Source organism: Saccharomyces mikatae (genome assembly GCF_947241705.1).
Source record: "Saccharomyces mikatae IFO 1815 strain IFO1815 genome assembly, chromosome: 13".
NCBI lineage: Eukaryota > Fungi > Ascomycota > Saccharomycetes > Saccharomycetales > Saccharomycetaceae > Saccharomyces > Saccharomyces mikatae.
In genome coordinates, this window is record NC_079268.1 from 193,773 (window position 1) to 205,772 (window position 12,000).

The following is a 12,000-nucleotide window of genomic DNA, read 5'->3' on the forward strand; positions in this document are numbered from 1 at the left end:
TGTATTTTACCATTGTTTCAGATCTTCATTTTTCATTACAATAAACTGCTGTTTTTCATGTTACCTTTTTTTAATATTTTACGTCGCCGCCGCTCATCTTGAAACAGTTCCAATACAATCTTGAGCATGAGTTTCAAACTTGAACAGTACCGCATAAGTGAATTTTAAAGTAGAGACGGGTCTTTCACAGCCATTTCTTTGTTCATTAAAACTTTTTGAGCCGTCACTGCTATTTGGTACTAGACAATTCTTCTTTTTAGTTATGTCAGATGAAACACACTTTACAATAGAAGAAATTGAGCCTAGGCGTGATGCCCTTCGAGGTCTAGACACCCTGTTTCTTCAAGATAATGAAGCACTGGTACAGGCCTATCGTGATTTGGACTGGTCCAATATTCACTCGTTGACCCAAATGGTGGATACTATAGAGCAAACAGTAGTGAAATATGGTGATCCTAACGATTCAATTAAATTGGCTTTGGAGACTATTCTGTGGCAAATATTGCGCAAGTACCCTCTATTATTTGGATTTTGGAAGAGATTCACCACTATTGAGTACCAGTTGTTTGGTCTCAAAAAATCGATTGCTGTTCTCGCCACTTCAGTGAAATGGTTCCCAACTTCTCTGGAGTTATGGTGTGACTATTTAAATGTGCTGTGCGTTAATAACCCGAATGAAAAGGACTTTATTAGAAAAAACTTTCAAATCGCCAAAGGCCTTATTGGTAAGCAGTTTTTGTCACATCCGTTTTGGGATAAGTTTATAGAGTTTGAAGTTGGACAAGAGAATTGGGATGACGTCCAAAAAATATACGAATATATCATTGAAATTCCTCTTCATCAGTATGCAAGATTTTTTACAGCTTACAAGAAGTTTCTAAATGAAAAGAACCTGGAAACAACTAGAAATATTGATATAGTCTTGAAAAGGACACAAACAATTGTGAATGAGATTTGGCAGTTTGAATCAAAGATCAAACAGCCGTTCTTTAACCTGGGCGAAGTTTTAAATGGTGATTTGGAAAATTGGTCAAAATATCTGAAATTTGTAATTGACTCTTCGAAATCCCTAGATAAGGAATTCATTATGTCAGTTTTTGACAGATGTTTAATTCCTTGTCTTTATCATGAAAAAGTATGGATAATGTACATTAACTGGTTGACAAAGGAAGATGTACCTGACGAAGTAATAGTGGACACTTATCAAAGAGCCAGCACTTTTTTACCACTAGATTTCAAAACTTTAAGATATGACTTTCTCAAGTTTTTGAAAAAAAAATACAAATCAAATAATATCCTATTCAATAAGATTTTTAATGAAACAGTGTCGCGTTTTTTGAAGATCTGGCCCAACGATGTTTCACTTATGACGGAGTATATAAGTATGTGGAAAAGACATTCTTTCAAAAATTCCCTAGATCAACCGCCTAAGGAAATTTTAGAGAAACAAACTTCCTTCACTAAAATTCTAGAGGCATCAATCACCAATTATATGAATAATCAAATTGACACCGAGGTATATTTACAGACTTTGATAAACGATAAAAACTTAAGTATAGTAGTGGTGGAACTAATAAAAACTACATGGCTTGTACTCAAAAATAATATGCAAACAAGGAAGTATTTTAATTTTTACCAAAAAAACTCTCTCATTAAAGATTCTGTGCCGTTTTGGTTAACTTACTACAAATTTGAAAAGAGTAATGTGAACTTCACCAAGCTGAATAAATTTATTAGACAACTTGGCGTAGAAATATATCTGCCAACTACAGTAATGAATGATATTTTAACAGACTACAGAACTTTCTATTTGACGCATTCAAATATCGTCATGTATGAATCTTCCACGACAGATTTGAATGCTTTTGACCCTATTTTATATCCTGAGATGAAAATTTCGAATCCAAAATATGACCCAATTGTGGATATCAAAGCAAATTCAGAAAGGTATAAAAGCACGGAATGGAAAGAGGCTGGTCACATCGGAATAATGGCGGAAAGACCGCAAATATCGAATAGTATAATTGAGAGCAATTCAGGAAATTTGGTTCAAAGACCTTTAAATTTGCCAAATTTTAGGAACTTGGAGAAAATTAATCAGGTAAAGATAAATGATTTATACACTGGAGAATTTCTCTCTAAAAGTAAATGACATGAATGGCAACTGTCTGGGGACTTTTTAAATAGTTACATATTTTTAATAGTTACATATGAGTATTTAAGTCTATATAAGTCTGTTTATGCAGCAGGCATCCATGTGTCAACCAAACCACTGAAATGAATTCTTTTTTTGCTGTTTTTTTCTTGAGGAGGTCAACAAATCTTGTTCAGCCTAGTGAATATTGTTTATATGTTGAGCTCCATTGCCATCGATTTTTATTATTATTAATCTTCACAAAAACTCAAATACCTCTAACGTTATCTAAACATTAAATAAATGTATTGGTTAAGAAAAAAAGTGCGCAAGCCCGGAATCGAACCGGGGGCCCAACGATGGCAACGTTGGATTTTACCACTAAACCACTTGCGCTTTTCAATTATGAACTTGTTGTATTACGGGCTCGAGTAATACCGGGATGTCTTGACAATCCTAATATACTATCTTAGGCAAGTAACTTATTGTCAAAACGACTTATCAACTTAATTCACGGGATGTTACTTATCCTATATATTATATAAGATATGGTTTATACTAAATAGTGGAAGCGCGGAATCTCGGATCTAACTAATTGTTCAGGTATTTATACATTTGATTAGTTCAGCTCGGAAAAGCAGAGTTTTACCTTATGTTGTTCAATCTGTTCGTTTCGTTATAAGATTGTTTCATATGTGTTTTATGAACGTTTAGAATGATGTATTGTCATACTGACGTATCTCATCTTAAGATACAACATAAACGATTAGTCTTAGAATTTAATACCTCAGTATGACAATATAAAACATATGAATTGTTGGGATAGGGGATTACTACTATACACCTATTCTGTTGGAATAAGTGATTACTACTATACACCTATTCTGTTGGAATAAGTGATTAATACTATACACCTATTCTGTTGGAATAAGTGATTACTACTATACACCTATTCGTATAAATTGGATTAAGTTATTGCAACTATACGTCTTCGTATAAATTGAAGTAGAAAAATTCTAATAATAGAATTTACTGCAGTAATGAGATAAAGATCTATTAATTGACCAGAACTTATTATATAAGAAGATGAGTTATTACCAAATTCTTATCATCAACACTCTGATTTATGTCTGAACCATTGGGTTTAATATAACCAATCAGCGTGTGTTTTATATACCTCTCTTATATAGATTAAGAAGGAACGACTATTCTTAATTATTACAACTTACTAAACAACTAATTATCAACATGAATGTTGTAATATAAATCAACTATCATCTACTAACCAGTATTTACGTTACAAGTATATTATCATATACGGTGTTAGAAGATGACGCAAATGATGAGAAATAGTCATCTAAATTAGTGGAAGCTGAAACGCAAGGATTGATAATGTAATGGGATCAATGAATAACAACATATAAAACGATGATAATAATATTAATAGAATTGTGTAGAATTGCAGATTCCCTTTTATGGATTCCTAAATCCCCGAGGAGAACTTCTAGTATATATACATACCTAATATTATTGCCTTATTAAAAAATGGAACCCCAACAATTACATCAGAGTCCACACTTATCTCAGATTTCATACTGAGGTATGTCCTCTTGAGACAGCATGAACTGTTGTACTACTGAGTGGAATAACAGTGGGTTTCCCGACATTCTAATATACATGATAAGTTACATTCAGTGAATCATGTCATATTACGTTTTCACAAAAAGTTACTTATTTATGATATTATGTTAGAGTTATCAGGACATCCTGTTTGTTAGAAAAAGTGATTGCTGGAATAAGTGATTAATACTATAGATTAATTCGTATAAATTGGAGTAGTTGATGACGTACATTCTTTAACATGATACTAATGATGTTGAGTAAATTAATACAAACATTCTTATGATGATACCAATTATATTGGAGTAGGCAAATTCTAATCATAGAATTTCCTGCACCAATAAGATAAAGACCTATTAATTGGCCAGGACTTAATATATAAGAAGATGAGTTATCATCCAAATCTTAACATCAATGTTCGAATTATGTCTGAACTATTGGGTTCAATATAACCAACCAGCGTGTGTTATATATACCCCTCTTATATAAATTAAGAAAGAACGACTTATTCTTAATTATTACAACTTAATAAACTACTAATTATGAACACTGTTTTTTCCTAGAATCTGAAGTGCAACTTGAATATTTCATGATTGAAACAACGAATGAGTTAGTTCAGATTTGAAGCTCTTTTAAAATTTTGATTAGGTAAGCTTGCTACGTGACAACTTTATGAAGAATATATACCACAGATACACTTCATAATTATCTGATGTGTTCTTCCCCATTGGTGCTGCTACTATTGCCAATCAAAAAACTTAACTGCACCTATTCCCTTTATATGCTGCTACACTCAAGTTGTTTCATTGTTTACAGAGTCGACTGGAAAATCTAACTGTACGTTGCCTCCTGTGGTACCTTCGATCAAAAATAGGTAGCAGAGATAATGCTAACATGCCGTTTTCTTTTGTTCTGATCAATATGCAAAAATACTACTCTATCAAATATAAATATATGTACTCACTATATACATGTATGCTTTTTACTCTCACCTAATACAAGAGATGACTTTGAAGCTTCCATGGTCCAAAGCACTCAAGTTGACTTCCTGGTTGATTCACTCACTCGAATCTTCATCGCTATAAGGAATCTCGCCCAATTGGTTGTTCTCCGGTGATAAATCCATTAGCTGCGTATCTAGAAATTCCGCGTTCGTTTCATACACGTCCCTAAACGAATTATTCACAGAATTATCGTCAATGCTATTATAATCATCATCCATTTCCCTCTCTCGAAGATCCTGTGCCTCTCCGTATAGTCTTGATTCGAAACCTTTTAATTGACTTTCTATCAACCTGTTAGGGACGGTAAACCCACCTTTATCTGAGCAAGTCTGTAGAAATACCTTCACATAATGAATATGCTTTATAACTTGGTTAATTTTTATGTCCCTATCCAGGCCAATGAGATCGCTAGTTTTGTTGTCATTAGCGAATTGCCTCGATAAAATATCGGCTTTCAATAAATGACACGATGCATAAATAAACCAAACCTCAGCATCTTCCATAAATGGAGGGGTCAGTACCCATTCCGATATCCTATCAATCAGGTCTTGCAATAAATCATTCTCCATATCGTAGCGCTTGTCGTTGATGTCTGGTAGTTCCATAGATTTCTGACAAGTGATTAAAGAAGACCATAAGTATGTAGTGGCAAACTTTGAAGTATGTGTTCTGGACCCAGTTTGAAAAGGAGGAACAATGGAACGGTAATTGGTGCTCTGAACAAATCTCAACTTTGATGAATAAATCTGACACATCCATTGTAGGAAATCAAGACTAGTTGATAAATTTGGTGAATTATTTAGTATCTCAACGCCAATGCCCCAAATAGACTTGATTTGCACACCTGGAATCCTTATTAATGTAGCAAAGATTTTATATGCAAGCGACCAGTTATGCCTTGATACATTCAAATGCAAAAGGTTAGTTAATGTTATTATATGTTTTGTACGGTAGTTTCTGACTTCTGATGTTGAAGGTTGTAATGGTTCCAAGCCTTTCGATAATGATTGAAAGTGAAGCTTACTTTCCTTTGTACAATGCAAAAGCGGAACTTCCATTTTTCTTAAAGAATTTTTTTCAATTTTTTTGAACGTATGATAAGTCATTTTTTGTTTGTTGATGGGGCTTTTATTTTGCGAAGACACTGTCCGCCAAACTTCGAAACTTTCTTCAGGTTTTTCGTATTTTTTCCAAAACTTCCTCTCTTCGTCAATATCCTCCTCCTTTCCTTCAGTATTACACTCTTCATCCTCCTCAGCGTCCTCTTGAGAATCCGACTCAGTTTCTGTGCTAGAATAAATTTCACCAACCACACTTTTCCAATGCCGTTCTCTTCTTCTTTTTCTCTGCTGTAGTATCAATCTCCTATAGGCGCCACCTTCACCATTTCGTTCTCCATCGTCTTCTTCATTATTCTCAGCTGCAGAATTTTCGGGCGTTGGTAAACTAAGTGCAGTAGTTGATTTTTTTACAATTTTTTCAAATCTTCTAGAGGTATGATTTATGTATTGATACTTTAACTTTCTTCTTTGAGCAAACTTCTTATTTGTCAAAGTTATAGGGACTTCAAACATGGTTTATGCATCATATTAGGACTTGTATTCTAGCTCTTGTTTCTGCTACTTGCCTACTTTTTTTCCAAAAATAACCTTTAATTTAAGAATGTTCCAATATACTCAGCTTAATAAAACAATTGCAAAAACTGCTACTTTTTTAAGAGATTACCGATACAATCTCATATGAGATGAGATGAGATGAGATGTGTATTGTGATCCATTTTTTTTCCTTTTTTTTTTTTTTTTTTTTTTATTTTTTTTTTCATTTTTTTTCATTCACATCTTGAATACGGGTAACTTGGAACTATTTTGTGCGGGTAGTATATGACATAAGATTAGTGTTCTTGGAAGACTGTACTTTATAGTACCAATAAGGAATTCTTGCAATGCGCTCTCCAAAATAAAGAAAACAGAATAAAGGAAAGCAAACAGTGGTAATACTCAACGAAACAACTTGACCTAAACAGTAAAAGGGAGGTGCACAGTGTCATTTTCTCCGTCTTTTTCCATCTTTTCTCAATACAGCATCGAAATGCGATTCGCTTTTTGGATGGTTCTGGTTGTACAAATTGAAAACTATTGAACACAAATAAATGGCTGAAGGAGAGTTTAAAAACATGCGATTGCTCTCTTACCTCCTTACATAAACCAGCTCTTCATTATAATTGTATCACACAACCTACAAAGCAAACCATTATCTACGACTTCTTCTTCTCACCTTTCCTTTGTGTTTTGTTGCCGCCATGCTATGATTCCCTTTGCTTTTTGCCGCTGAACTCAGATAACTTGAGAAGCGGACAACTTTTTTTTAGCCGCCGAGACCTACGGCCTACCACCGGGTGAAAGGATAAATGACTGCTTATCCCCGTCATCAATTCCCCTCGCCCTGTGGTTTATAATTGGGGATTAAGTAAAAGGAATGACTATATCCTGTCAAAGTCATCCTTGTTTGCTCGACAAAGAAAACGGAATAAAGGTAGTTGAAGAAGTGCCTCTTCTTCTCCAATTTCGCATATAAGAACAGCTAAACGCCGGCGTGCAGAGTGTGTTTCCCTAAGATTCTTCTACTCAGGTATATATTTACGTATATCCCTAAATTATAAAACAAACACACATGAGGATCAGCCATTCAAGAACTCTGTCAAAGTTGAAAAATTTTTCAGTGGCATCAAGGAGAGCAATGAATTCGGCCATTGTCAAATACTCCACCCAAAAAACCAAGTTTCCTGTGGAGACAAACAACGGAGAGCACTATTGGGCGGAAAAGTCGAATAAGTTTTACCAGGATAAAAGGCCAAACTTTCAAGGCACAACTTTTGCTAAGCAGCAAGACTTACCATCATTGCCTGTGCCTGAGTTGAATTCCACCCTTGATAAATACTTGCAAACCATCCGTCCATTTTGCAATGACACGGAGAGTTTCGAAAGACAGCGGCTGTTATGTAAGGACTTTTCAGAGCACATGGGACCTATCTTACAAGACCGGTTGAAGGAGTATGCTAGCAATAAAAGAAACTGGATGTCGAAATTCTGGGATGACCAATCCTATTTACAATATAACGATCCTATTGTTCCTTATGTGTCTTATTTCTATTCTCATAAGCCACTGCCAAGCCATTTATCAAATATTAACAACGATCCTTTAATTAAGGCTACTGCAATAATCTCAATCGTAATAAAATTTATCGAAGCTGTTAAAGATGAATCTTTACCCGCAGAAATTATCAAAGGCACGCCATTCTGTATGAATAGTTTCTCATTGATGTTTAACACTTCGAGATTACCTGGTAAGCCAGAAGATAACCAAGACACGAACATTTTTTATTCCATTTATGAAAACAACTTTATGACCATTGCTTATAAAGGAAGATTTTATAAACTAATGACCCACAATGGTGAAAACAAACCACTATCCGAAAATGAAATCTGGAAGCAGCTGTACTCTGTAGTATTCCAAGGATCGCAGCCCGAGTCTGAACTGAGCGGTATTGGCTCTCTTACCTCTCTACCTCGCGATCAATGGCGTGAGGTCCATATGGAGCTGACGAAAGATCCTATATCTCAAGATTCACTAGAAACAATACATAAATCTTCCTTTATGCTATGTCTGGATCTTGATCAATCTCCTGTTACTTTAGAAGAGAAGTCAAAGAATTGTTGGCACGGTGATGGTATTAATAGATTCTACGATAAATCGTTACAGTTCCTAGTAACTGGTAATGGTTCATCAGGTTTCCTAGCTGAGCATTCAAAAATGGATGGGACGCCCACACTATTTCTGAATAACTACGTTTGTCAGCAATTAAACAAATTAAACTCTGATGACTTTGTGAGAAAAGTATTTACCGCATCATCTAAAGCAACCTTAAAACCGATGGAACTACCTTTCATTATCACACCAAAAATCAACAAAGCAATTGAATCTGCCCAATCGCAATTTAAGAAAACAATGGACGAGCATGATCTACGTGTCTGGCACTACAACAAATTTGGCAAAACATTCATAAAGAACCACGGCATGTCACCTGATGCATTTATTCAACAGGTCATCCAATTGGCCGTTTTCAAATATCTAAAACGTCCACTACCAACTTACGAAGCTGCTTCTACAAGAAAGTACTTCAAAGGTCGCACCGAAACTGGTAGATCTGTGTCCACTGCTTCCTTAGAATTTGTCTCTAAGTGGCAAAATGGGGGAGTTTCTATTGCTGAAAAGATACAAGCTTTGAAATATTCTGCTAAAGAGCATTCCACATATTTAAAGAACGCTGCAAATGGTTATGGTATTGACCGTCATTTTTTCGGTCTAAAAAATATGATGAGAGCTGATGATGACCGAGTGCCACCGCTTTTCAAAGATCCTCTATTTAATTACTCTTCAACTTGGTTGATCTCCACGTCCCAGTTATCCTCCGAATACTTTGACGGTTATGGGTGGTCTCAAGTCAACGACAACGGATTTGGGTTAGCATACATGTTGAACAACGACTGGTTGCATATTAATATTGTGAACAAACCAGCCAAGAGTGGAGTAAGTGTTAATAAATTACACTATTATTTATCTCAAGCTGCAGATGAAATTTTTGACGCTTTGGAAAGTGAGAATAAAATAAAGGCAAAGTTATGAGTTCTGTTGCTTTTCATACTTTATCGATTTGTAAATACTTTCACACACATATACATATGATGCAGAAAGAAAATTGGGCTACAAATACATATTGATCATTACTATCTATTTCTGCACCTGGTTTCATTATGTAGTTTAAAACAGCTCACGGAACAAATCTTATTACTGCAATTAACACAACTTGAAATGCTGTCGTAACCACCGCATATAGAGCATGTGGTAATTAAAGGTAAAACTTTAAAATATCGCTTATTGTAAACGTTGTGATAAATAACGTTCTTATCCATCAAGTTCAGTAAGGCAGAATCTAGAAATGAATGCAAGTTCCTCTTGGAGCTTAAGACCTTTTTCAACGCTACAATACGATTTGTATTTTTCCTCTTTGGTTTAGGTAGTTTTGTAGATTTGTACGATAATTGAACCTCCCTTAAAGTCTCCGGCTTCAGCACCCAACCATGACCATACTTGGAGTGTTCTTTTCCGAAAGATGCGCCACCCATCAATGAAGAGAGACCATCTGAAGTCTGGGAGATTGGTTTCGTTGTGGATTCGATCCTATCTCGGGGCACGCCCGTCAGGTCACTCAGTAAAGTCGGCACATTTGGCAAATCCGAGAAATTCTCTGTGTTAAGTTCCATAAACCTCCTGTCTGATTGAAGTATTTCCTGTTGAGTGAACCTTTCTTCAAATGAATTTGAATTCTTGCTATTTCGATCATCCTGTCTGCTAACATTGTTAGCATCACCATCAGGCCTCGATGTATACAGTCTGGCTTCTAAATCTGCCAAAGAATAGTTGATGCGCTTTACGGGCCTAGAGCTAGATGTTGTACCATGCTTATTAATTTTCTTGGAGGTATATCGACGTGCTTGAGGATCCAACGATGTGAAATATATGTCAGGATTATACGTTCTTTTATCAATCTCTTCAACCAGTGCCTTCATTGTTACCACTATATATGCGCAACAACTTCTTATTTCTCCAAAAGGCAAGAAATTTGAAAGTTGGTGCAGGTGAAAATTAAGTGTTAGACAATTCGTCATTATTTATACTATATTTAACATGTTCAAATCATATCAAAAGTAAATAAAGAAATAATATACTATTACCCGGATCAAATATTCCTAATTTGAAAAGAAATATATATGAGTTACTATCGTTACATAGAGTGACTATGAAGTAGAGGGAAGTTCTACAACAACTGATCGACTTGGTTCAAAAAGTAGGTAACTATCATTTTGTATACCGAAAAAAAAGGGGCGAGCTGGGAATTGAACCCAGGGCCTCTCGCATGCTTTGTCTTCCTGTTTGAACAGAAAGTCGCCCAAAGCGAGAATCATACCACTAGACCACACGCCCTTATTAACTTGTGTTTTAAGCCATTGTTGAAACAATATACCACACGTTAGCAGTGACCACTATGTTCTAAATGAAACATTAAAATTTACTTAAAAGGTTAAGCGCTGACCGCATCTGAGACGAACTTAGACACTCTACTCAAAGCAGCATTGTTGATAATTAATTGTTCAGTAAGTTGTAATAATTAATAATGAGTCGTTCCTTCTTAATTTATATAAGAGTGGTATATATAACACACGCTGGTTGGTTATATTAAACCCAATAGTTCAGACATAATTCGGACATTGATGTTAAGATTTGGATGATAACTCATCTTCTTATATACTAAGTCCTGGTCAATTAATAGGTCTTTATCTTATTGGTGCAGGAAATTCTATGATTAGAATTTGCCTACTCCAATATAATTGGTATCATCATAAGAATGTTTGTATTCATTTACCCAACATTATTAATATCATGTTAAAGAATGTTCGTCATCAACTACTCCAATTTACATGAATAAATTTATAGTAGTAATCAATTGTTCCAACAAGTAATAATAACCAGCATATATAAATAGTATTTTAGGAACCTACATTACAGAAGGAGTACATAAAGATAGAACAACAAGTAAGTTTAGATCAGAAGTTCCCCTAATACTTGGATAGGAAGTTCGCTACGTGACCTTTTGAACAACAATGTATTAAATTCTATCCAACTCTTATCCTTTTCTAGGCGATAGTAAAGTGTTTGTGATGATGGTTGGCAGTAATGCTTATAGTTAGTTGTGTTGGAATGAAAATAAACTATTGTCTATCAAATAGTAGTCATACTACTAGTATATTATCATATACGTTGTTAGAAGATGACGTAAGTTGTGATAAGCTGTCATCAAAGTTGAAGGAAGCTGAAATGCAAGGATTGATAATGTAATAGGATAATGACTGACAACATACAAAATGGCAATAAAAGCATATACAGAATTATGTGGAATTACGAGTTCCATCTATGGGATTCCTATATCCTCGAGGAGACCTTCTAGTATATTCTATATATCAGCAACTATCTCAAAATTCACCCATTTCTCAGTGTTAGATGATAAAATAAGTTTTGAGATGTTGTCATCGATTCTAATGAAATCTGAAACGCAAGGATTGTTAACAAAACGAAGAGAATGAATAACAATGTATAAAACAAGGGAATAAATAAACATATTTTTAT

At 34.8% G+C, this 12,000-nt stretch overlaps 4 protein-coding genes and 2 non-coding genes across 6 annotated transcripts; 2 read left to right on the top strand and 4 right to left on the bottom strand.

The window, feature by feature from the left end:
• Positions 1–262: 262 nt before the first annotated feature.
• Positions 263–2,152, top strand: PRP39 (Prp39p; the record flags this gene model as incomplete). The annotated part of the gene is made up of 1 exon (XM_056224662.1): positions 263–2,152. One exon carries the CDS (start codon positions 263–265, stop codon positions 2,150–2,152), a length of 1,890 nt encoding a protein of 629 aa, XP_056078559.1.
• Positions 2,153–2,459: 307 nt separating this feature from the next.
• Positions 2,460–2,530, bottom strand: Smki_13.trna3G. Its single transcript has one exon. It is a non-coding gene; the product is annotated as a tRNA-Gly (tRNA).
• Positions 2,531–4,811: 2,281 nt separating this feature from the next.
• On the bottom strand, positions 4,812–6,332 carry RRN11 (Rrn11p; the record flags this gene model as incomplete). The annotated part of the gene is made up of 1 exon (XM_056224664.1): positions 4,812–6,332. One exon carries the CDS (start codon positions 6,330–6,332, stop codon positions 4,812–4,814), a length of 1,521 nt encoding a protein of 506 aa, XP_056078560.1.
• Positions 6,333–7,428: 1,096 nt separating this feature from the next.
• On the top strand, positions 7,429–9,441 carry CAT2 (carnitine O-acetyltransferase CAT2; the record flags this gene model as incomplete). The annotated part of the gene is made up of 1 exon (XM_056224665.1): positions 7,429–9,441. The coding sequence occupies one exon, from the start codon at positions 7,429–7,431 to the stop codon at positions 9,439–9,441; it is 2,013 nt and encodes a 670-aa protein (XP_056078561.1).
• A 101-nt stretch (positions 9,442–9,542) lies between these two features.
• VPS71 (Vps71p) lies at positions 9,543–10,385 on the bottom strand (the record flags this gene model as incomplete). Its single annotated transcript, XM_056224666.1, has 1 exon — positions 9,543–10,385. The coding sequence occupies one exon, from the start codon at positions 10,383–10,385 to the stop codon at positions 9,543–9,545; it is 843 nt and encodes a 280-aa protein (XP_056078562.1).
• Positions 10,386–10,697: 312 nt separating this feature from the next.
• On the bottom strand, positions 10,698–10,800 carry Smki_13.trna4P. Its single transcript has 2 exons — positions 10,765–10,800; positions 10,698–10,733 (listed from the first exon to the last, which is right to left on the bottom strand). It is a non-coding gene; the product is annotated as a tRNA-Pro (tRNA).
• Positions 10,801–12,000: the final 1,200 nt, after the last annotated feature.